The sequence below is a fragment of the Pristis pectinata genome, chromosome 10 (assembly GCF_009764475.1).
Source record: "Pristis pectinata isolate sPriPec2 chromosome 10, sPriPec2.1.pri, whole genome shotgun sequence".
Lineage (NCBI taxonomy): Eukaryota > Metazoa > Chordata > Chondrichthyes > Rhinopristiformes > Pristidae > Pristis > Pristis pectinata.
Genome location: NC_067414.1, coordinates 70,707,194 through 70,732,918, shown reverse-complemented (window position 1 = coordinate 70,732,918; position 25,725 = coordinate 70,707,194). Strand labels below are relative to the sequence as shown.

General features: G+C 39.2%; 1 protein-coding gene across 1 annotated transcript in view; it reads right to left on the bottom strand.

Moving 5' to 3' along the window:
* rock2a (rho-associated, coiled-coil containing protein kinase 2a) overlaps nucleotides 1-24,265 on the bottom strand; it is a 131,990-nt gene extending 107,725 nt beyond the window's left edge. The window contains exon 1 of the mRNA XM_052024497.1: nucleotides 23,574-24,265. Within this exon, the coding sequence (XP_051880457.1) occupies nucleotides 23,574-23,618 (45 nt within the window). The 5' untranslated portion in view covers nucleotides 23,619-24,265. The remainder of the gene's footprint in view (nucleotides 1-23,573) is intronic.
* Nucleotides 24,266-25,725: the final 1,460 nt, after the last annotated feature.

Here is a 25,725-nt window from a genome sequence, read left to right as displayed (position 1 = left end):
TCAGTTGTCAACAAATAAAAACACCAAAAAGGTGAAAACACAGGTAAATAAGCTGAGCTACAACTGATCCTGCAAAACCGATAAACTAAGGACAACTGCTTGAATTTTGGTTTTCTTTGTAATGGATCTGGAGAAATAGCTCAACTACAGTATATGACTTGTGGACAAATACATCAAAATAAATCTTTAAAGGTATGCAAATTAGAGACATCTCAACTGCCAAGCATGAAATGCAAATGATAAGCAACATTTGCTTTGAATGAAATGTTAAGGAAAAGTGTGGTACTAAAATCACAATAAAATTCACTGACACCATGGCTGAAAAGCCTGTGGTCTATTCTTGCTTTGTAAAGCAGGATATCACATACGATTTCTCCTGAGTCAATAATTTCCGTGTACCAATGAAATTGTAAGGGAGCTATCTGTAGAACAGACAACCAAGGTGTGTTACAATGCTGTAGTTCGTAACGATTCCACACAATTCTAAAATGTCCCTTTGACTCCAATATGTTTAGAAGGACATCAAAGTTGTTTTTGTTTCCCGTAGAGCTCCAAACAACAAAACACAATGATATTTCCACTGCAAGATGACCTAATGACTACAGCAGATATCAGTTAGGAAAACAGCATCGCGATCTGCACGGATGAGCACATAGCAATAACTGCAAAGCCTCTAGTGTTGTTATGCGAACAATAAAAACCACATGGCTGAACAGTACTGGACAAATAATTTCTTATAAACAAGAGGTACCTGCCGTGAAAGGCAACAGAACTTGACTGAGTTTTTCACATTATGCTAATTAATTTTACTGACTCAAAAGTAACAAACTCCATGGGACAGAAAACACCCTCAATCTCTGGCTAAACACAAAACATGGTAATGGCTGCATATTATTCTTAGCTTCCAGAATTTGGCTCCATGAAACTACATGGCATGGTTAGCACAAGTGAGAGAGAACAAATTCCAACTTATTTTTGAAGTTAACACACAGCATATTTCTTTGATCATGAATAAAAAGGCAAAATGTTCATCTCAAGACAGAATGTTATCCCATATTTTTAATTTAAAGGTACACACGCTTGCTTAACTGATAAGAAACTGGAATTTGCTGAGGTGATGCATGGCTGCTAAAATGGTTTGCCACGCAGATCTCCCCTGTGAAATGAAAAGCCAAATACTGAAAAGCAAGGTCAAAAACTCATTTCTTTTCCCAGCATGAATTTACGCAATCAAAAGAAAACGGCAAGTCTGTTAAGTCCTTGTGTTTCATGCTTTGTATTTTTTCTTTCATGAAAGTAACAATGACTCGGAAGTGATCAAACCATAGCTAATAGCACATTTCTCTTAATAAAGTATGTAGATGTACTTACTTTCCTGAACTCAATCTGCGATATACCTGTGGCCTGTAAACCCCTTTGAGGATAGAAAGGCTAAAATGCTACATTCTATCCCAAAGCTATTAGATGAGCTCACTGAAACTTCAATAAGTTCTCTTGTACCAAGTACTACTGGAGACATTTTAATCCAAGTGTTCCAACAAATACAGTGCTTCTCTCCTACATCAATGGGGTAGAAATGTTTATGAAACACAGCCTGAAGGGAAGAGGCAAATTGTTCCTTTCACAGTTGTTTATATGATGAACTGTTGTACAATCTTCTTCAAAATGATCACAATTGACCAAATACACAGAAACAAACCAAGTTTAATAGATTTCTCTAACACTTTCTTAATACCTGTCCAATCAACAAATACAGTGCCATGCAAAAGTTTGGGCACCCCTGGTCAAAATTTCTGTTACTGTGAATAGTTGAGTAGAAGATGAACTGATCTCCAAAAGTCATAAAGTTAAAGATGAAACATTCTTTTCAACATTTCAAGCAAGCTTAGTGTATTATTTTTGTTTTGTACAATTTTAGAGTGGAAAAAAAAGGAAAGGAGCACCATGCAAAAGTTTGGGCACCCCAAGAGATTTAAGCTCTCAGATAACTTTTACCAAGGTCTCAGACCTTCATTAGCTTGTTGGGGCTATGGCTTGTTCACAGTCATTGTTAGGAAAGGCCAGGTGATGCAAATTTCAAAGCTTTATAATACCCTGACTCCTCAAACCTTGTCCCAACAATCAGCAGCTACGGGCTCCTCTAAGCAGCTGCCTAGCACTCTGAAAATTAAAATAAATGATGCCCACAAAGCAGAAGGCTATAAGAAGATAGCAAAGCGTTTTCAGGTAGCCATTTCCTCAGACCCTCAACTAAGAAATGGCAGTTAACAGGAACAGTGGAGGTCAAGTTGAGGTCTGGAAGACCAAGAAACTTTCCTAGAGAACTGCTCGTAGGATTGCTAGGAAGGCAAATCAAAACCCCCGTTTGACAGCAAAAGACCTTCAGGAAGATTTAGCAGACTCTGGAGTGATGGTGCACTGTTCTACTGTGTAGCTGCACCTGCACAAATATGACCTTCATGGAAGAGTCATCAGAAGAAAACCTTTCCGGCATCCTCACCACAAAATTCAGCGTCAGAAGTTTGCAAAGGAACATCTAAGCAAGACTGATGCATTTTGGAAACAAGTCCTGGGGACTGATGAAGTTAAGATAGAACTTTTTGGCCGCAATGAGCCAACATTGTTTGGAGCAAAAAGGGTGCAGAATTTCATGAAAAGAACACCTCTCCAACTGTTAAGCACAGGGGTGGATCGATCATGCTTTGGGCTTGTGTTGCAGCCAGCAGCACGGGGAACATTTCGAACAATTCAATTAAATGCCAGCAAATTCTGGAAGCAATTTTACCAGATTTTTTTTATCGTCTCTGTAAAAAAAAAGCTAAAGGTGAAAAGAGGATGGCTTCTACAACAGGATAATAATCCTAAACATAACGCAAAATCCACAATGGACTACCTCAAGAGGCACAAGCTGAAGGTTTTGCCATCGCCCTCACAGTCCCCCAACCTAAACATCATCGAAAATCTGTGGATAGACCTCAAAAGAGCAGTGCATGGAAGACGGCCCAAGAATCTCACAGAACCAGAAGCCTTTTGCAAGGAAGAATGGGTGAAAATCCCCCAAACAAGAATTGAAAGACTCTTAGCTGGCTACAGAAAGCATTTACAAGCTGTGATACTTGCCAAAGGGGGTGTTACTAAGTACTGACCATGCAGGGTGCCCAAACTTTTGCTTCGGGCCCTTTTCCTTTTTTGTTGTTTTGAAACTGTAAAAGGTAGAAATAAAAAAGTAATCTTGCTTAAAATATTAAAGAAATGTGTCATCTTTAACTTTATGCCTTTTGGAAATCAGGTCATCTTTTACTCGCTTAGCTATTCACAGTAACAGAAATTTTGACCAAGAGTGCCCAAATTTTTGCATGCCACTGTACATAGACTAAACAAGATTACATTTTAAAATCAATGCAAATTCACATATAGGATGGGGTTAAAATACAGCAAAGTGTACAGTACCTTCATTATCTTCAGTGGAAATGAAAATTCAATTCCAAAATAAGTTTAACAAAATAGTTTCCAAACTGAAAATGAACTTAATATTCCTTCTCAACATCCTGACCAGTCTTAATTTAGTATGGCATGTTAAAAATGTTTTCGTGATCCATAAAGATACTTCTCATACACAAGCTTTCAACATAACTTTTTCCCTATGAAGTTGAAGTTATGCAGCTGGGGCGTCTTCTGATTTTATGCTGATAAATTAGAACAAAACTGGAGCAGACATTTTTGAAATATTTTCAGCTTGTGCCACTCTTTATGCTTTACTCAATGTGTGGAAAGTTAATTGCCACAAGTGCCAATCCTTTCAATTACAACATGTTTCCAAAAGTTGAAACAAGGAATGGCCAAAGACAATTATATCCTTTTAAAAAAAAATCTTACATTTATTTCGACTTGAGTTGTTCCAGTAAAACATTCCAACACTGATAAAAATGATCCTCCACCTTGAACTTGAAATTAAATAAGCATTCTTGTGCATTTGCTTCAGAAAACTCATAGCATGAAAATTGATTAACATTTTACTTCAGCAGTGGCCTGCTTAGTAGAAAAGATTCCAATGCTAACTGATGCATCTTTTATAAATACTGTAATACTAAATGCCAATATAAAAGGTATATCCCAAGCATCAAAACAAAAAAAATCTGGAACATAAATACTGGAGGCTTCTCCATCAAGAGACAAGTTCTAATTAGTCTTGTAGATTTAAAAACTGGAAGAAAAAACTCTCAGTTTTTTGGGTTAGGACCAAGTAATGAAGAAAAATAAAAGCAACCCATTCTACAAAGCATCAATAGTGATGCTTCATAACTTAACCAAAGATACTGTTCCTATGCAAAGTCACTCCATTTGGATGAGACATCGAACCAAAGACCTGTCCACCATCTCAAATAAATGTTTAAAGATCCAATGATATCAAAAAGATCAGATATCTCCTCAAATCCTGATCAAAATTTAATCCTCAAACAACATTATGAAAACAGATCATCTGGCAATTAAGTAACAACCATTTGTGGGACCTCGGGGCACAAATCTGCCTGCAATTCTCTATACCACAAGTGTACTTGGGGACAAAAAAAGGTGCATAATTGCTGTGGTAGACTCAGCAGTCTAAAAATGTTCTGTATAAATCTGAAATTTCTTTTAGGTCTCTGTCGTGTTTGAAATCACACACTTGAAAATACTGCAAAGCACATTTCTGTCCCCACAACAGCAATGAAACACTCCTATCAAAAAGTTACAAATAATTGCCTGAGATTACGAATGTGGTGTCTTATTCCCACCTCTCCTTCAGTTAAAGACACTACCTTCTCGACCATGCCTTTTCTCCTATGTTAAGATTAGTGCTAATAAAACGTCATTGAACTTTGTTGGCAAAAACTCAAATATTCCAAGATATTTTCATGTTAATAATCAAACAATACAAGACATAATTTTCTGACAAATTACATATTAAATAAATTTACCATGCATATACTCATACATCCACTTTGCATTTGCATTTTATTTTAATATTGGAAAAATCACTGATAACAACAAGTTCAATGCCAAATTTTCACCAAATACATAATTTTATGAAGCTAATGCAAACAACCTACCTCAAATTGACTATTGGGCATATTTCAAATGTCTAACTTTCTGCCACATTTGAACTCTGGCTTCTAGTTAGGCTTAACGATGGCTCAGCTACACGATTCAACAAAATTCCTTTCTTTACATTTTCAACACTGCACAAAAAAGCTCCCATTTGGACAAAGACTATTCTACAATACTATCAGAATGATTTCTGAAAATGAAATTGAAAATTCTAGAAATACTCAGTTTAGGCAACACCTGCTGAGATAGAAACAGATATCCCAGCATCTTTACAGGGAAATTTACTGGTGCTACATAGGAGGGTTTAAACTAAATTGGTGGAGCGTGGGACTCTGAGCAGGAGCAAGTCATGGGATAAAGTAGTAGCCAAAAAATAGCAAATTTAGTAATCAGGACAGCCAGGGGCACAGTAAAGGACAGGGCAAGGTATACCCAGTTAAACTGAATATATTTCAATGCATGAGGATTTACAGGTAAGGCGGACAAACTCAGAGCAAGGAATGGCTCTGAGGACTGGGATGTAATAACCATAAAAGAAACACTGCTGAAAGCAGCACAGGACTGGCAGCTCAATATTCCAGGATACAGATGCTATAGGTGTGACAGGGATTGTTTTGGGGGGGGGGTTGCCTTTTTTGATAACAGAGGACCTAACAGCAGTACTTAGAAAGATGTCTTTATTAGGCACATATACATCAAAACACACAGTGAAATGCATCTTTTGCATGGAGTGTTCTGGGGGCAGCCCACAAGTGTCACTACGCTTCCGACGCCAACATAGCATGCCCACAACTTCCTAACTTGTTTATCTTTGGAACGTGGGAGGAAACCGGAGGAAACCCACGCAGACATGGGGAGAACATACAAACTCCTTACAGACAGCAGCGGAAATTGAACCCGGGTTGCTGGCGGTGTAATAGCATTATGCTAACCACTAACCAGTGAGGCCACAGGGGTTGAACTGAGAAACAAGATGGGGAGGGTCATTCTAGTGGGGCTGTATTATAGACTCCCAATAGTCAGCAGGAACTTGAGAAGCAGATGTGTCGAGAAATTGCTCGTAGTTGTAGGAATAATAGGGTTGTATTAGTGGGAGATTTTAATTTCTCCAGTATTGACCAGACTACCCAGAGTGTCACAGGCCTAGAATTTGTGAAATGTGTCCAAGTTTCCCAAGTCAATATTGCATCTCTCCTACTCAGGAGGGTGCAATACTGGACCTCCTCTGAGGGAACGAGGTAGGGCCAGTACTGAAATAGCAGTCAGGGGGCACGTTGGCTCACTAATATTCTATTAGTTTTAAGACAGTGATGGAAAACAATAGGACAGCCACGGGTTAAGACACTAAACTAGAGCAGGACATATCAGACATTGAGTGGGTGAGCCTGTTTGAAGGGAAAGGAATAAGTAGCAAGGGGGAGACTTTAAAAGTGTGATATCAAGAACCCAGGAGCAGCATGTTCTTCTTAGGGTAAAGGGTAAACCTGGCAAGTTTAGGGAACCTTGGCTAACAAGAGATATTGAGGGTCTGGTCAAGAAAACAGAAGCAAGCATACATTGGGTTTAGGACATCAGGGACGAGTGAATTCCTTGATGACTATAAGAATATTAAGAATATTCTTAAGAGGGCAAAGGGAAGGTACAAGATGGATCTGGCAGGTAAGGTTAAGGAAAATCCCAGGAGGTTCTTTACCTATATTAAGAGTAATAGTGGCTAGGGAGAGAGTAGGTCCCCTTAGAGATCAGCAGTGCTGCCTATGTTTCGAGCCTAAGATGGGTGGGATTTTTAAAACAGATACTTCTCCTGTGTTCAGTGAGGAGGAAATCATGGTTATTCAAGAGATAAGGGAAACAAGTGGAGATGCTTAAGAAAACATTCATATTACCGAGGAGGAGGTATTTGCAGCCTTAGAGCATATTAAGGTGGACAAATCCATAGGGCATGACCAAGTGCATCCTCGGACTTTGTGGGAGACTAGAGCTGAAATTGCAGAGGCCCTTGTGGAGATAGCTGTTTCATTGTTAACCACTGGTGAAGTTGCCAAAGACTGGAAGTTGGCTAATGATGTTGTGTTGTTTCAGAAGGCGAGCAAGGACAAGCCAGGGAACTGCAGGCCGTCAGTCTGACGTCAGTGGTGGGGAATTTACTACAGGGAATTCTGAGGGACAGGATCTACCAGCACTTGGATAGACAGAGTCAGATTAGGAGAAGCCAACATGGCTGTGTGTGTGGGAAGTTGTGCTTGTCGAATCTTTTCAAGTTCTTTGAAGAGGTAACCAAAAGGGTAGATGAGCATACAGCAGTGGACGTTGTCTATTTGGACTTAGTAAGGACTTCAAGAAGGTCTCGCATGATAGTCTGGTCTGGAAGGTTAGGTCCCATGGAATCCAGGCAGAGCAAGTTAGCTGGATTCAAAATTGGCTCAGAGGTAGGAAGCAGAGGGAGGTGGCTGAATGTTGTTTCTTGGAATGGAGGCTGGTGACTAGTGGTGTGCCGCAGGTGTCGATGTTGGGACCCTTGTTATTTGTTACTTATATAAATGATTTGGAAGTGAATGCACAAGGCTTGATCAGTAAGTTTGCAGATGACATGAAATTAGGTGTTGTTGATAGCGAAGGTTATCGCAGGTTACAGAGGGATCTTGATGAGTTAGGGAAGTGGGCCGAGGAGTGGCAAATGGGATTTCAATACAGACAAGTGTGAGGTGATGCATTTTGGAAAGTCAAACCAGCACAGAACTATACTATGAATGGTAGGGCACTAGGGAGTGTCATGGAACAGAGGGACCTGGGTGTACAGGTGCACAGTTCATTGAAAGTGGCATCACAGGTAGACAGAATGGTGAAAAAGGCATAAATCAGGCCATTGAGTACAGAAGCCGGGACATTATCTTGCAGTTGTGCAAGTCATTGGCGAGGCTGCACTTGGAGTACTGTGTACAGCTTTGGTCACCCTGTTATAGGGAAGATGTGGTTAAACTGGAAAGAGTGCAGAAAAGATTTACGAGCATGTTTCCAGGAATTGAGGACCTTGGTCATAGGGAGAGGTTGGCCAGGCTAGGTCTTTATTCCTTGGAGTGTAGGACAATGAGGGGTGATCTTACAGAGGTTTATAAAATCTTGAGGGGAATAGACAAGGTGGATGGTAGCAGTCTTTTCCACAGAGGGGGCATAGATTTAGGGTGAGAGGGGAAAGATTTAAAAAGGAGGGGCAACTTTTTCCACACAGAGGGTGATGAGGATATGGAGCAAGCTGCCAGAGGGGGCTGGTACAATAGTATATTTAAGCAGCACTTGGTTAGGTACAGGGAGGGGCAGGGCTTAGAGGGATATGGGCCGAACGTGGGAAATTGGGACCAGATGGGTGGGCACCATGGTTGGCATGGACTAGTTGGGCTGAAGGGCCTGTATCCATGCTGTATTGCTCTAGGACTCTAATGTTTCAGGTCAGTGACTTATCATCAGAAGCAACATTGAATAATTTACTGTTTAAACCAAGCTACGTCAACTACTAAAATTAAAAGAAACACGCTTCTGATGGCTGTGACCTCTTGCTTAATCACCAAATATCGAGGGTCACAAGAAACAGACACATCCGTTACTCACACCAGTTAATCAAATAACAATTGACTATTTAAAAAAAACACAGAAAATGGAAATACTCAGGTCAGGCACCTTCCATGATAAGAGGAACATAGTTAATGATTTGGGTTGAGGTTTTTCATCAGAAATGGAAAAAATTAAGAATGAAATAACTTTAAAGTTGCAAAGGAGGGCAAAGAAAAAAAAAGGAAAGTTTGCAAAGAGAATAACTGACAGAAGTGGTTGTAGCTAAAAGTGTGGTAGAGGCCAGTGAATAACAGAACTTGCACCTGAAGAGAAAATAAGTCTAAAATAGCATGAGTAGAAGTTAAATGCTAGACACGTGATACAAGAGTGAAATGGCTTGTTATCCAAAATAGCTGAATTCATTGCCAAGTTCTGAAGGCTATAACATGCCAAGTCTGCAAGGAGCCCACATCATGAGAACCAAATGCAGTATTCCAAACTAGAAGTAACACAAGTAAACTGCTACTTCAAGCACAAGGAGTGTTCAAGTCCTTACATGACAAGAGGGGTGTTAAAAGGACTGCATCTCCCACAGTTTGCATGTGGAGGTGCAAGAAAAGGGGAGTGGATATTGGTTGAGATGGAAGAAGTTGTGGAAGGAACATCCTATTTAAAAGCTGAAAAGGAAAAGACAGACATGCTGGTGTTAAATCATGTTGGATGTGGAAGAAACGGTCTCTTTAGAATGCTAAAAAGGAGAGTGGAATATGTGTCCAAGGGTGGTACAATATTGTATACATCAGACAACTGCTCATGGTCACTTTTAAATGACCAGAAATGCAACAAAAATAACCAGACTATACCTATTAATGAGGATTTAAGTGTAAAAGAGAAATTTGTTTAAAACATGAAAAATATTTTCTTCCCTACACTTAAGTTTTGTATTAAATATTAATGTCCAATATTAACACATTGTGCCAATGCACTGATCAGGTTTAAAAACAATGATGCACATCTTTTGATGAACTTTAAATTGCATTTGGAAACGAGCAATCTAAAAGCAGAGAATTAGGTTTTTTTATTGACAAAAATTAGAAAAGTTGTCATGGTAGTTATAAAGCATAAAGCACCAGCCACCCTGTGCCCACCCTCCTCCCCTCTCTTGTCCACCTATCACTGCTCTGCTTTTCCCTCCTATGTATTGGGCTTCCCCTTTTCCTATCTTCAGTCCTGAAGAAGGGTCCTGACCCGAAACATTGACCGCCTGCTTTTCTCCACAGATGCTGCCTGGCCTGCTGAGTTCCTCCAGCATCATCGTGTTTTTAATCTAGATTCCAGCTTCTGCAGTCCTTTATTTCTCTCTCATTTGCAATCTTTCCCTGGTTATCCATGTTTTCATACTTTATTTAGCAGTTATTATGTTTCATCATTGGAAACCACAATGTCCTAATGTATTAAATCTCACCTAAATCTCCACAAGCTTTTACCTTTATAAGATGTGCACACATGCTTCAATATACACTTCTATTTTAAAGGAATTGTCACTTAAGTGTACATTTGAATCTTGAAAAAAAAAGTAACAGATTTTCAAATTGAGTGTCCTAAGATGACAACATTATTATTGCTATGAACATTGAGAAAAAGTTTATAACTGTTGATGTATGCAAATAAATTCATGCAATGCCAAAGGTATTTATGAATTATTCTGAGCTCCAATGGCTCTATTTTCAGACTAATTCTTTTATTGTGGTCATTTTTTTTTGCACAAAGGTCAATAAACAATCTTACAGCAACTCTTAAGTGGGCAAATAATCTTGGCCTGCAAGCAAGAACATGTACACTGGAACACTAACTTGTTTCTACCTTTAAATAATAAATTAGTAAAATACATTAACAGAAATCCAGACAAGTCTAAAGATTTCCCTATCAGAATATAATAGAAACTTCTACAATATTGAATTACTCTGAAAGTCAAAACCAATACAATTAATGAAAGCCTCTGAACACCAAGAGACCCATTGAAAGGGCTTCCAGCTCTAAACAGCTTTATGAAACAAATTAAATAGATATTCATCCAGACTGATAATGACAGATTGAGATTGGCCACCATGCATTTCAATGGAAGAAAAGTTTCAAAGTCCAAAGAACATTGCAGAATGCATGGAATTAGAAATTCTCTAAATTCCTTGTTAAATTACAATATAAATGTTTTCAATTGTAGTTTTAAACTGTCAATGCCCCAAAAATCTAATCAAGGTAGATATATTTCAATAATCAGTCCTTCAAACAAAATCTTTTGATATCTTCAGTCTCCAGTTTTCCAACACTCTTCAACTGGGGTTCGAAGTGCTACCTTTTATCAACTCCATGCACATGTCTGGAGGTCGATTACACAAATCCTATCCTCTTATGCCCAGAATACTACTTCACCTCCAGTGATTTTAAACTACTCTTCTTCAAATCCTTCCACAGCTACAACCTTCTTCAAGCCAAGGACCACATTGTACCTTCTGATCTTTAAATCACATGATTATTGGCCAGTTCCTGTTATAGAATCACAGAAAATTTACAATACAGGGGGCCATTCTGTTCATAACGTCTGTGACACTCAAAGCTTTTGACCAGCTCGGCCTCCATCTTTAAGGCACGAGTTAAATTTCTGCACAGATGCCTCTCTCCAAACAAAAACTACAAGATTCACAGCTTCCTCCAACTGAGTATCAAAAGTAAAATTTGAAAAGTCACAATTGCAAATGCTGGAAATCTGAAATAAAAATAGAATACTGAAAATATTTAGCAGCTCAGGTTAATGTCTTCAATCTTCTTCTGTAAACACCACTGAACGGCCTTGGATTCATTCCCAAGATCTTAATACCATTTCAGTCCCTTCAAATCATTTCCCATCCCAGCATCTTGTGCACCCCAAATTTAGGTTTTGGATTCATTTATCCTCTCCTCAACCACCTTAGTCTCATAATTTTCACCACCTCCAGATTTGGCTGCTCTAACACTTTCCCAACAGTTCATCTTTGTTTACAACTTAGTCATACAATCCTTGCACAAAACTTGGTCATACACTTCTTGCTCTCAGAGCTGCCTTGCCAATCACCTCATCTACCCTGACCAAAAAATGCTTCCCTCACCTCTCACATTGAACTTATCAACCAAGAACTATGCCCCCTTACCTCCATCCCACCATCAGCAACAGTGGCTTCATAATCCAAGATTATACCCCTCACTTTCAAATAAACCATAAAACACAAATCATCAGTTCTTGCCTAGTTTAGTACCAATGACACAAGGAAAATGCATCTTGTGCAGTAAATAGCTGCAATACATACTACTTTCAAAAGGGATCTAGATAAATTCTAAGCAAAAAAAAAAAATCGCAGGGCTATTTGGAAAGAGCAGAAACTAGGACTATTTGGATACCTCCTCCTGTGTTCTATCATTCTACAATTTTAATGTGAATGAGCATCTTAAGATATGTTTTGCATTAAAGAGGTATTCCTGTTAAAACCAAGATTGGCTACAATGGAGCAGATTGCCCACCCTAGCTCCAAGTTTCCAGTTCAGCTGTAGGCACTATGCTGAGCCAGTGGATGCATTATGGAGTCCAACAAGTCAGTGCAACTTAGCATAGACATCCTAGCTTTTTTTAAAATTCAAATGAATAAGTGAAATCAGCTGTCGAGGGAAAAGGAAACAGTTATTATTTTCAATTAGTCTTAGCTCCTCAATTTTTTTTTTGTACTTTGAATATTTTTAAGTAATGTCAATGTTAAGATTTTGTTTAAACTTGTCTCAAGCATCATTGAACATTTATGAATGTTAGGACAAATATTCAAGAGCTTCGAGTGCAATTACAGATTTGACACACATGATATTGGGGGCAGAGACTCGCCAACCCTCAACAAACTGCCAGCTATGAGGAAATGCAGCTTAAGCTCTCTTATCCAGAAAAAAGCAACTCATCCCACTGTCAAGCTGACACTGACTAGAGCTTAAATAGAAACAAATGATGACTGGGGAACAAAAAAAACGCCACTCCAGAGAACACGAGCTGGTAAATAAGTCTTTAATTGCCTTCAGATGGATCTTTCCACTTGTGCACGAAAAATGTATTAATGATAAGCATCTACCATTTTTTCTGCCTACCAATTTAAATCCCAAGTCAAGGGCAATCTCAAGACCAAACATAATAGTTAAAACCTTTAAGGAATTAAGTTAGTTTAAGCAAAAAAAATGTGGTTTGACTAAACAGCACAAAACAAAACTTGTATAACATTTTACATTTGCTGAGTAATACCAGGAGCCTCTTCTCAGGCTTTTTAATTTATATATTTCCTATCAATTTCCACTTGCACTAAGGTGTCAATGACAATTCTGAAATTTCTATTTCTTTATTTTTCATCTGGAGTCAGCAATAAGAAAAGCCTTTGAAGCTCACCATTCCACAGAACTGCATTAAATTATTCTGACCCAACAACTCTGCCAAAGTTCAAAGTAGGTTTTCCAAATATTGTACATTGCACCTGGACACTCAGTGCAGAGGATATTAAGTGCAATGCAATTGTTATCATTAGTATTGGCTTGTAAATATGTTTCAATAGACAAGGTAAATAGGATCACAAGACAGGTTTCAGTGACATTCATTGTTCCAGTATTTCCTCCTATCTAGTTTTAAACATCCACCAGAATGACAAGATCCGCTATCAGACATCTCATGCTAACATCATCACAGTTAACATTTGGCATTAAACAACATGGTTCCCATGTAATCGGTTTCTTTTAGGTTAACAACTTCATTTCTGCCTACCAATATCATTTCAACTAACCATGGGAGCCAGGAAACAGGAAACTGACTTGATTGCACTTGCTTGCAAGAGCATGAAGTATTCCGGATTTCTGTTTGCACATTTTATCAGCTGGCATGGCTTTAAGTTTGACAGCAAAAACTTGGACCTAAACAGTGCATTCAACACGCAAACAAAAGGCTACCCAATTTGCAAAACCTATAAGCAAAATAAAAAACTGCTTGTCAAGCTGATTATTTTCTTAGCAATAAGGACAATTATCTACATACATAATTGACTTGTGCATCTGCAGCAATTGCTATGTCACACTAGACACCTGCATTAGAATATTGTTTATTGATTACAGCTCCGCCTTCAATACTATAATTCCAAGCAAACTCCGAGACCTGGGACTCAACACCTCCCTCTGCAACTAGATCCTTGACTTTCTGACCAACAGATCATAGTCCAGCAAGGATAGGCAGCAACACTTCCAGCACAATTATTCTCAACACTGGTGCCCCACAAGGCTTGCGTCCTCAGCGCCTTACTCTACTCCGTATACACTCATGACTGTGTGGCCAGATTCTGCTCTAACGCCATCTACAAGTATGCAGATGATACCACCGTGGTGGGCCATATCTCAAATTAGGATTAGTTGGATTACAGGAAGGAGATAGAGAGCTTAGTGACATGGTGCCGTGCATTCTCTCAACATCATCAAAACAAAAGAGCTGGTCATTGACTTCAGGAAGGGGGGCGGTGCACATACACGTCTACATCAACAATGCTGAGGTTGAGAGGGTTGAGAGCTTCAAGTTCCTTGGAGTGAAGATGCCCAATAGCCTGTCCTGGTCCAACCACAGATGCGACAGCCAAGAAAGCTCAATCTACATCCTCAGGAGGCTAAAGAAGTTTGGCATGTCCCCCTTGACACTCACCAACTTTTATCGATGCACCATAGAAAGCATCCTATCGGGATGCATCACAGCTTGGTATGGCAACTGTTCTGCCTGGGACAACAAACTGCAGAGAGAGTTGTGCACACAGCTCAGCACATCACGGAAACCAGCCTCCCCTCCATGGAATCTGTCTATACCTCACACTGCCTTGATTAAGCAGCCAGCATAAATCAAAGACCCCACCACTCAGGTCATTCTTTCCTCTCCCATTAGGCAAGAAGATACAAGAACCTGAAAGTACTACCACCAGGCACAAGGACATCTTCTATCCCACTGTTATAAGACTATTAAACAGTCCCCTAGTATGATAAGATAGTCTCTTGCCCTCACGATCTACTTGAGGTTCATCTTATTGTCTACCTGCACCGTACTTTCTCTGTAGCTGTGACACTTCACTCTGCATTCTCTATTGTTTTACTTTGTACTATCTCAATGTACTGTGCAATAAATTGATCTTTATGAACTGTATGTAAAACAAGTTTTTCCACTGTACTTCGGTACAAGTGACAATAAACCAATTTCCACTATATAACAGGCACCAATCCATGCTATTCAAGTTGAATTTGTACCAACATTAACAACTCCATTTATATGCATTATGGCTGTGAAATCATTTGATTGAATTGGATTTGTAAAATCAACTTCTATAGTTTGGAGTACGGTTGGCATATTTCCCTTCCCCTGGGTAACTGCTTGCAAAATAATTGCAGAATCTCACCTAAAAAGGCAAGGGTTCTGCAATTATTTAATAACAGAGAGCAATTATTTACTCAGGCTAAACACCACATTTAGTTTCATACGCTTGGGCTGTTTACCCTGAGATACAGAAAGAAACCTCTTATGGCATTTTTCCCCATCAATTATAGGACAGTGTCAAATAAAACTACATTTTACAAGGTTAATGGCTTACTTACATGATAGTTTCATTGAGAAACAAGATTTGAGGATGTTAGTCCCCACTTCCGACTAACAAACACCCAGTCAAGTTTCTGATGTTTAATCAAATTAGCAGGTAAGCATCCACAACCATCCCACTACATTGGCCTGAAAACAGCACGTTCAAGCATGCAAAATTCCCTCAGTACTTGCTGAAATGCTGTTCTACGGTGTGTGGCCCAATATGCAGTGTGAACTCGTAACTTCGATGGCAGGGTGGTTATTGACTAAACAGTACCCACAGCAGAATAAGATTTTCATTTTCTCTGCAGTAGTGATACTCTCAATAGAACACACAGATTAGGTAGTTGTACCCCATTCTAGTGACAGAATTGATTAGAATACATGGCAGTAGGAATTTCAGAAGTAGAGCAGAAAACATCCAGATATCAGAAGTGCCAGGGATTTGCATCTGCTTTAGCAGTCATTTGAAAAATCTGCACAAAGTTTGAATTTTCTCCATGATCCCACTAGTTTCCTCCAGATACCCCAGTTCCCTCCCACATCCCAAAGACATGCAGGTTGGTAGGTTAATGGCCACTGCATATTGCCCCTCGTGTGTACGAGTGCTAAAATCTGGGGGAGTTGATGAAAATAATGGCAGAATAAAAAGATCAATGTAAAATTAGAGTAAATGGGTGGTTAATAGTCACCACAAACTAAGGATTACCAATGATTAATCACAATTCTGAAAGCTTCAGACAGGACAATATCAAAATGTCTTTAATTGTGTCCTATGACTGCTTTACAATGCGTGGCCTTCTGTTCTCAGGATATTTAGGCTACATCACATACCCATTCTAAATAACCGTGGAAACCATTGATAATAAAATACATTTTTGGAGTTTCTGAATCATCTTGTTACTTCGAATTTTATGAGAATAGGTCTGGGTTATTAGGTGTGAATTACAAGATAAGAAAAACAAATAACTTTAAAGAAAATCATATTGTTGCCAGTTTTAAACTAAGTGGAAGCAGTGTGACCCAATGCCATAACAAACCAAATTCCCAAGTTCATTGATTTAATAGTAAGATGGAGGTGAAACTTCACCATTCAGAAAATATCTGCACAGGGATAACCTACTCAACTTTTTCCATGAGGGTCTCAGGACCATCACTTACATGTCCCAATGTATTCTGGTATGATACAAGACAGATTATTATTTGCTGGAATTTCCGGAAAAATTATGGGGTAAACAGTTGTGCCAAATTTGGGCGTGCTCTCAAAAAAGCACTTTCACCCAAAATGGCCTCTGGGCAAATATAAAAATGGAGCATCAAGTGGTCAGGGCTAAGTTGGAATTCCACAGCACTCCAAGTAGTGACCAACTTCCACTTGATGCAGCAGCAACCTTCCAAGTTTTCCCAATGTAGACCTCTTTCTATTTCCACAACTTCAAACCACAAGACAAGTTAAATAAGGTATTTGCTTTTGTGAGAAAATTTAAGAGGTTGGATATAACTGACGTCTTGTGGTTTCAGGGAATAAACTTGCAATCTTAGACAACCATCCATAACACACTATAAAGAAATTGCATGAATGCTAAATATTTTAAGACCTACAATAGTGGGCTCTTATTCAGAAAATAAAACTTTTTTTTAGTTCCTTTGGATTTGTTGAAATTTAATATGACAGAATTCTGTTAGGAGATATGTTATGAAGAGTTCTGCATGTTGTCCTTCGTTCACAATATAGAACATGAATTTAAAATTTGCAAACCCCTTGCTTTCACTAGTGCAAGACCCACAAACATCTACCCTGTCAAACCCTGTTAGGAACTTACATATTTGAATAAGGTCACCCCTCATTCTCCCAAATTTCAAAGAATACATAACCAAACTGTCTGGCCTCTCTTGACAAAACACTTATTTCTATGAATTACGCTGGTGAATCTCCTTTGGACGGCCCCCACAGCTTCTATAAGACTAGTGAAAGTTCCCCTAGTATGATAAAATGGACTCAACCTCAGAATCTACCCCATTATGGCCTTGCACAGTATTGTCCGCCAGCACTGCAATTTCACTGTAACATTATATTCTGCATTCTGTATTGTTTTAGCATAACGCTATTAAAGCGCCAGTGACCCAGGTTCAATTCCTGCCGCTGTAAGGAGTCTGTACGTTCTCCCCCTTGTTTGCATGGATTTTCTCCGGGTGCTCTGGTTTCCTCCCACATTCCAAAGACATACGGGTTAGGAAGTTGTGGCGTGCTATTTTGGCACTGTAAGTGTGGCAACACTTGTGGGCTGCCCCCAGAGCACGCCACACAAAGATACATTTCACTGTGTGTTTTCAATGTACATGTGACTAATAAAGATATCTTATCTTACTACCTCAATGCACTATTGTAGTGAAATGATCTGTATGGATGGCATGCAAAAAAGATTTTCACTGTACCTCGTACATCTGACAATAATAAACCAATTTACAAACTTATATCCTTTTTTCAGGTAAGGGAACCAAAACTGCACAGTATTCCAGATCTGTTCTCATCAACACTGCAACTGTAACAAAACCTCCCTATTCTTAATCTTTAACACCTTTGCAGTAAAGGTTTTGCCTTCTCAACTACTTGTTGGACATGCCTGTTAACTTTTTTTTTGCTATTCATGCACTAGAAAACTTAGATCCCTGTGAACTTTACTCATTTATTCACTGGAGCAAAGGAGACTGAGGAGCGACCTTATAGGAGGGTTCTAAAATCATGAGGGGTATAAATAGGGTGAATGCACACAGTCTTTTTCCCAGGGTTGAGGAATCAAGAACTAGAGGGCATAGGTTTAAGGCGAGAGGGGAAAGATTTAAAAGGGACCTGAGGGGCAACTTCTTCATGCAGAGGGTGATATGTACATGGAACCAGCTGCTAAAGGAAGTGGTTGAGGTAGGTATAGTAACAACATTTAAAAAGACATTTGAACAGGTACATGGTTAGGAAAAGTTTAGAGAGACAAATGGTTTGGGCCAAATGTGGGCAAATGTGATTAGCTTAGATGGGCATCTTGGTCGGCATGGACAAGTTGGGCCAAAGGGCCTGTTTCTGCGCTATATTACTCTATGATCATATTTGCAGTCCCTCTCCATTTAGATAGCAATCCATCTTTTGATTCCTTTTACCCGAGTGCATGACCTCAAACTTGCCCCCATTAAACAATACAGTCAGCTTGTCTTAAGGTATGTTAGTTAAAATATCTCAGGCTCAAGGGGTCTTGCACTTGAAATGGTAACCTGCCTTATTTCAGATACTTTTCCAGTGCCAAACAACTAGGTAGGTAAATAGCAAAATGAATTTAGCAATCCATTCAAAGATGTTTGACATTCGGCATCTGTACCTACTGGAAAAGCATGCAATGGACAGTGGTTGGTTACGGAGTATAAAGATTACATTGCAGAATATTTTGCAATAAGGTGATTCTTTACTTCCATTTGTGAAGGAGGAGGCTGCAGATGCTGCTTGTTGTCTGAATGGAATTCTGTGCAAATTGAAGCCAAACAATTCCTATGTAAAGCTTAAAACTACTTGCTTCTATGCAACGTTGCAGGTATCTTGCTTTCATATCACTGACTGCTGATGTCCTTCGAGACCAATTGAAGTGTTTCCAATACTAGTCAGTAAGATTTCCAGGAACATCAGAACACAATTTATGTCACATTTTCTGACTGTTGCAAGTCAGCTAACATCTAACAGTACACTTCAAATAGAGAGCCATCATGGCTAACGCCAGCAGGTGGGATCATGGAGACGACTACAGCCACGGCTGTAGTATTGAGTTAAGTGTGTTGTTGACTATTCTTAATGCAACCCGATTACATCTGAACTACCACACCAGATCAATGAGCTATATTTCACAATTGACAGACCCATGCTTGGATCAACATCAAGAATTTAACCATCATTTTTCCATCTTGTTTCCACAAAGTTGGATGATGATCATCTGGAACAGGGTCATCTTGCCAATAGATTAAAATGCAGATGATAGCTGAAATTCCCATCCATTAAACCCCTCAAGATCCTTTGGTTTGAAATACATGAGGAACACGACAGAATCTCACATTGCGAGATCTGGTGGACTTAGGTTTCAGGTAGAATGTACAGACTAAAGTCTTTTCTTCATTGAATTCCAGTGGCAATTCTTGAAATAGCCCCTCCAACATAAGGTAACACAAAGCGCTGGAGGAACTCAGTAGGTCAGGCAGCATCTATAGATGGAAATGGACAGTCGACGTTTCGGGTCGAGACCCTTCATCTGGACCGATAATGGGGCTCGACCCAAAATGTGGCTGTCCATTTCCCTCCATAGATGCTGCCCAGCCTGCTGGGTTCCTCCACACTTTGTGTGTTGCTCCAGATTCCAGCATCTGCAGTCTCATGTCTCCCAACACAAGGTGATATTTCCAAATACCTGTTCTTTAGCATCAAGAGAGCAAATGCACTAAGCTCTATTATTCATACATGATGAACTTGCACTGTCTGTTCACAGGGATGTCACTGGTTACAGGATCAAAAAGGTTAGGTGTCAGAGCAGTGCATGCTAGCAGGCCATTATTTACCTCCTGCAGGCAGCTGTAATCTAATATACATTTTTCAGCTTTTATGTAAATTATAACCTTTGTAGAAACTATTAAAGTTTTAAAATTGAAGATATATCGTTGTAATTCAATATAGACTTTACCAACACAGAAATGTGTCAGGAATAGGATATTCAACTCAAGATGTCCATGTCAGCATATACCCTCCCTGCAGCCAGTTTTAATTTTATCCAAGTGCTCCAAATACCTATATCCAGTTGTCTGGATTAAACCTCGCACGTGGACACAATTTCTTCCCCAATCACTAACCCCGAAAGCGAATTCCACATCATTACCCAAGTTAAACTGCTCTTCGTATTTTTTTTAAAAAACTTATTACGTTTAATCTTGTAGTTACAGCCAGACATTCCTGACCTCTCAAGTGCCAGAAATAATCTGTTTCTCACTACCCTGCCCCATCATCTCATAATTTCAAGGTAACAATAGTTCAAAAGCAGTTCCATAATTTGTAGTTTCACAAAAGGAAATGCCTAATTTTTCAAATCATCTCCATTTTATTTCCCCATACCAGCTGACAGTGAATCTGCCTGTCCCTCTGACACCTTGACTTCCATCCTTGTGTGAACCCCAGTAATAAAACTACAATGGGAGATTTTTTCAATATCACAATTTCAAACTCTGATTAAAAACATCACAAATGGAATGAACTTGAAATCCATTCTATTGACACTCAATGAACCCTTTGACTGGTTCAATTTAATCAAAGCAGCCTTGCAATTTATACAGCGAGCAAAACAAAAAATGTAACAGATGCAAGTTACCAGAGTCTCCAAAGCACTGTATAATATGGTTAATGCATCAATTGTAGATAAATATTAAAGGGGCACCTAGTGGTACCTCACAGCAAGATGGAAGTTTTCTGATCATTTCTCTTACATCTGAGATACAAAGGGAAAAAGACAATTTCCTTAATCAGATGGGATTGAGACAAGCTGCCACAAAGTGGAAGGAAAGTGATCAACAGTTATTTTAAATAAAAAATGCACAGCATTCTAAAATTTACTGAAATTACTCAAATGTAATAGAACTTTATATTTGTTTTTATTGAATTATTAAAAATACCTTTTCAGGTATGTAATAGCCTTTTAGCTGGAATTGATGGGCATTTTCAAAATGGCACACTCATGGAAAAACTGCTGCGAAAAGTACACACAGTGAAGTAGGGCAACTCATCATTACAATATATCATTGAATGTGAAGTACCCAGTGACCATGTCTAAGGAATAAGATATTAAGTAAAAGTTCCATCACTGGGAACTTTTCCACTCCCCACTGTTAACTTCAATCTCCTTTATGACACATGTACATGCGCTAACAGATATTTATATCTGACACACAAATAGATCAAGACATAGATATCATATCTCACTGTTGGCTCTCACTCAGTTATGATTGAACTGTTATAGTCAGATTCTCAAATAGAACTGTAACTTATCTATGGTCAATTTAATTTCTCATAAGACATTTAATTATGTATTCAAAAGAAAACATATCAACCGGCATTTATTTTCCCTATGAATTGCTGAACACTGCCATTATAACCTGGGATGCCGGAAACAATAACAAAAGAAAATTGTTCAAAGTTGGCTACTTATCAACATTAAGTTTTCATTTTGAAATATAAGTGATTTCAATCAAAAACTTTGTAAATTCCTTAACTATTGTTAAAATTTAGTTTGTCAATACTTGTTTAACACCAAGCCATCATAACAATGCAAACTACAGTAAAAAATATTTCAAATAGGCATTCATTTTTAAATATTTCCCTTGACAAAAAAAGATCAGATAATGTATTTGGAATCCCATTCTTCCTAGGTCATAAAAAAAGGGTCCTCCCAGATATCTTGGTTGAACGTAGTTATTATCCAGCTGATAGACAACTTAAATATTACTATTACTGCCAATTCGGAAAAGTGATGGGACTACTTGCTGACATTAGCCAAACAGCTTTCACCTTGCTCTCAGGAGTTTTTATTGCAAGTCCCCATACTTGCAAGTACATTCATGCCAGGAATATGTTGAAACATCAGGTCCTTTAAATATTTTGCATTAAACTTATGAACTTTTTTTGTGAACTCTTCAAACAAGTTAATATTAGGTTTCAGAGCCCACAAGGCCCACAGAACAGGCAAAAACGTGCAAAAGCTAAGGAATGAAGTTGAAGAAAAAGATTCCGTTCATTTGATTCGACAAGATTTCTGCCTTTACTGCATTGATTTGGTCTGAAATAATATAATTCAGAAGTTTGATGATGCTGCAGATAGGAAGGGCACCCCAGATAGGGTAGATAATAAGAAACTTACCCCCTAAGTAAAGCTGTCTGTAACCTGAGGACAGAGGATTAAAAATAAGAGGTATATTGAGGGAATGTGAGGAAGATTTGTCTGGATCATATAGCCTGAGGGGTAGTTGGAGGCAGGAACTCTCATAACTTAAGTATACCGATGATCCCTTGAAACATCACAGCATATAAAGTTCCAAGTCAAGTGCTAAGCATGGTGGACTGAAGAATCTGTAACTATGCTATATGACTGTACAGTTAAAACAGCAGTTGAATGGAAATGATCATAATTCAAAAATCTCACAGACACAAAGAGCATTACAAAAGACAAAGTACTTCAAAAGGTTAAAATAATAAAATCCTAAAAATAACCAACATCAATGAAATTTAAAATTGTATTCACTAAATTGTCATTCCCATGGAACCAAGTCATCTAACAAAACCAACATCAGCAAGAAACAGAAAATGCATTTCATGTGTCAGTTATATGGATTTGCATGGGCAAGAATATTTAAAATTAAATACAAGTTCAAGATAGATAAGAAAGCTCTTAAACCTTACTCATACTATTTAAACTTTGGTCTGCATTTAACATGCTGTTACATTCAAAGGTTGACATTTCCCAACTAAAACTCACCAGGACAATTTTAACAAATGAAACTGTCCATTCCTTAGTTTATTTATTAAATATTTTAAAATCCATTTCAGACAAGATTACCACAGACTTAATACCCATAGCTGTTACATTTCTATTCAATACTAAGCTAACTACTGCAAAAAAAAGTATTTTTCCTGATTTTACAGTTCTGATTTTTCCAGTTCAATTGAATAAAATGAAACCAACCATCCGTGGCAGATTTCATCAACAACTTAATGCTGCCCACCAAAACTTGTGGCCAGTAGCCAAAAGAGCCCATTACTTACATAGAAAAAAGGAACATCACGATATAATAAAAGCTCTCTCAACCACTTCAAAGTACAAAACAACAAACTGAGTATTTGATGCAAAACCACAATATTTTGCATTTTTTTTCACTAATTTAAAATTAATATACAACATTCAACTCCCCCGTAATTTCGGATCACGAGCTATGTCTTCATTGTTATACATCCTCTTCCCCCTCCTCCACTCTCAAACCAGGACAGTCTGTCCGTACTGGACATCAAAAAGTTGCGCGAATCCACACAAGACGTCTTGGTTTTCGCCTTTGCAACACAAAGGGCCAACTTTAGCAGCGTCCCAAGCCCCAGACACGGCCTGTACCGTGGAGGCCGCACTGCGGGAATGTGGAGGGTGTGGGCTGGGGGGGGGGGGGGGGGTGGTTACAGTTGGCAGAGAGAAAGCACCGGAATATTTCCCATCTAAGGACTCACCAACAAACTCTCTGCGTAATTGGAGACTTCGGGTCTCTGGACCATTGCCTCGAGCTTTTTTCAGCCGCGACTTCAGGCTGTCGGCCGACGACATGTCGAGGGGCGGCTGTTGTCCTGTGCCCCATATCCAGCGGCTCTCTCTCGGCAAGGGGCTCAAGACACAGGCTCACACCGCTCCCCTCCCCTCTGCCCGACTACCGCCGTCTCCTCGCAGGCCACGGCAGCCCGGGCCTAAAACAGCTGCCTTTGGGAAGAGAGAGGCAAACGGGAAACTTTGCTGCAGACATAAGATAAGCGGGTGGCCCACTCTCCTCCTCCGCCGCCGCCGCTCCTCCTCCGAGCCAGGCCGCGCCTATTTCCAGTGGCGAGGGTAACGGCCGCCGTGTCGATTTGAATCGGAAGCCGCGAGGCGATTACTCGGAGCCGATGACAAAAACAACCGCACAGACGTTCCCCAACGTCATCGGAATTCGCCACGCGAGGCCTGTTGGGAGGGAGGGAGTGGGCGGGCTGTACAACAACAACTGTCCGCCCAGCCACTCGCCCCGCTGCCAGTTCGGGGAGGATTGTCCTTGCTTGTGCGTTTGCGCGATACCTTCCTCCCTCCTCACCTCCCTTTCCATTCGCTGGCGGCAAGGGCGCGGAACCGGCGCAGTTTGCCTTGCCTGGCAACGCCTGTGAAGTGCCCAGGATTGGGAGCTGCCATCTTTGATGCGGGCGCCTCCCGAAAGCCGGGAAGCGAAGAAGGAATGGACCAGAAAATGTTGAGTGATTTTTAAAAAAATACTTCATGCCGGAGGCACCGCGGAGTGGGGGTGGTCAGCCACCACCGGGACAAATAAAAAAGAGAGTCAGCTGTTTGAAACAACCAGGCCCTTCTACTTGCTGCAGCGCCTGCATGGACAGCTGCAGGCAGTGGAATTCCTGGCCGTCCTTTCACTTCTGTGACAAATCCAGTCGTAATTGAACTATGAAGTCATGAAAGTATGTCGAACACAGGGCTTGAATAGGGAATTCATTTGTAATAAACTATTCTGACATTTTACTTATGTTTGTTTCATAGTAACACCCCAAAATTTTGAGCATACCCCATTCTATTTGTACAAATGCGAAATAATACCATATTAAGAGTGCCACATCAAGGGACAACTGAGTAGTTTGATATATTGAGCGGATTTATTGTAATCCTGCTTTATTTTATTCCTCGTATTAAAATGTCTTTACGACGGTATCTAGTGAATTTATTCCTTGCGAATAATTATCGATACCGATTAAAATGTACTTACAAGGAAATGTTTGAAACACTGAAACTGTAGCTTAACCAATCCTAAAATGATTTTCCTGAGTTGTTTGATACTTTGAAATCTAAAATTAACATGTGATTTGTTTAAACTTTTGGAGAATAAAAAAATAACATTAATCTTCGATCATCTTCGTAATTTAAGAAACTATTTTAGTGTCACGTAATTGTGTTGACCAAAGTTGACATTGACAGTATTTCCTTCGAGGTTTTATTTTGCGGAATGTTGTAGCTTAATTACTCCGAGAACCAGACAGATAATTTCTCAATCAACAAATAATAACGGCGCAAAGTGAAGATGAACTCCACTTGGAAGCTTCCAGTGATAAATTTCCTGCAGAAATAATCCGCATGTTTGTTTTATTGCCGAACAGAAGGAAGATTAAAGCAAGTATATTACTCAGAAGGGAAATAGCTACAGGCTCCAGCAGCTCGATTTAGAAACAAAATATGAGCCATGTTCACAACCTACTGTCCTTCCCGAGTAAGTTCTAAAAGATAAATTCTCGTGAATCGTTGTGTCGTTAGTCAGAGAGCTAATAACTACTATGTTAAAGTAGCTGGATCATAATACTACTTTCCACACATGGTTGCTTGCTATGAGGTTGCCTAAGCACTAAATATAACGTTAATAGGTAAAATGAAAGCTAATTATACTTTGATTACATCAAATGTGATTAATGCTTCGCTTTACACATTATTACTGCATGGGCAATTGTCAATTTCAGTTTACATTTTACCAGGGTGACATAAGACCCTTATTTTAATAAGATTGCTGGCGAGCTATCATTTTAAATTTTTAGTTCCGGTTCTCAATATCCGCAGCATTTTCCAATTGAAATCGGATCTTTT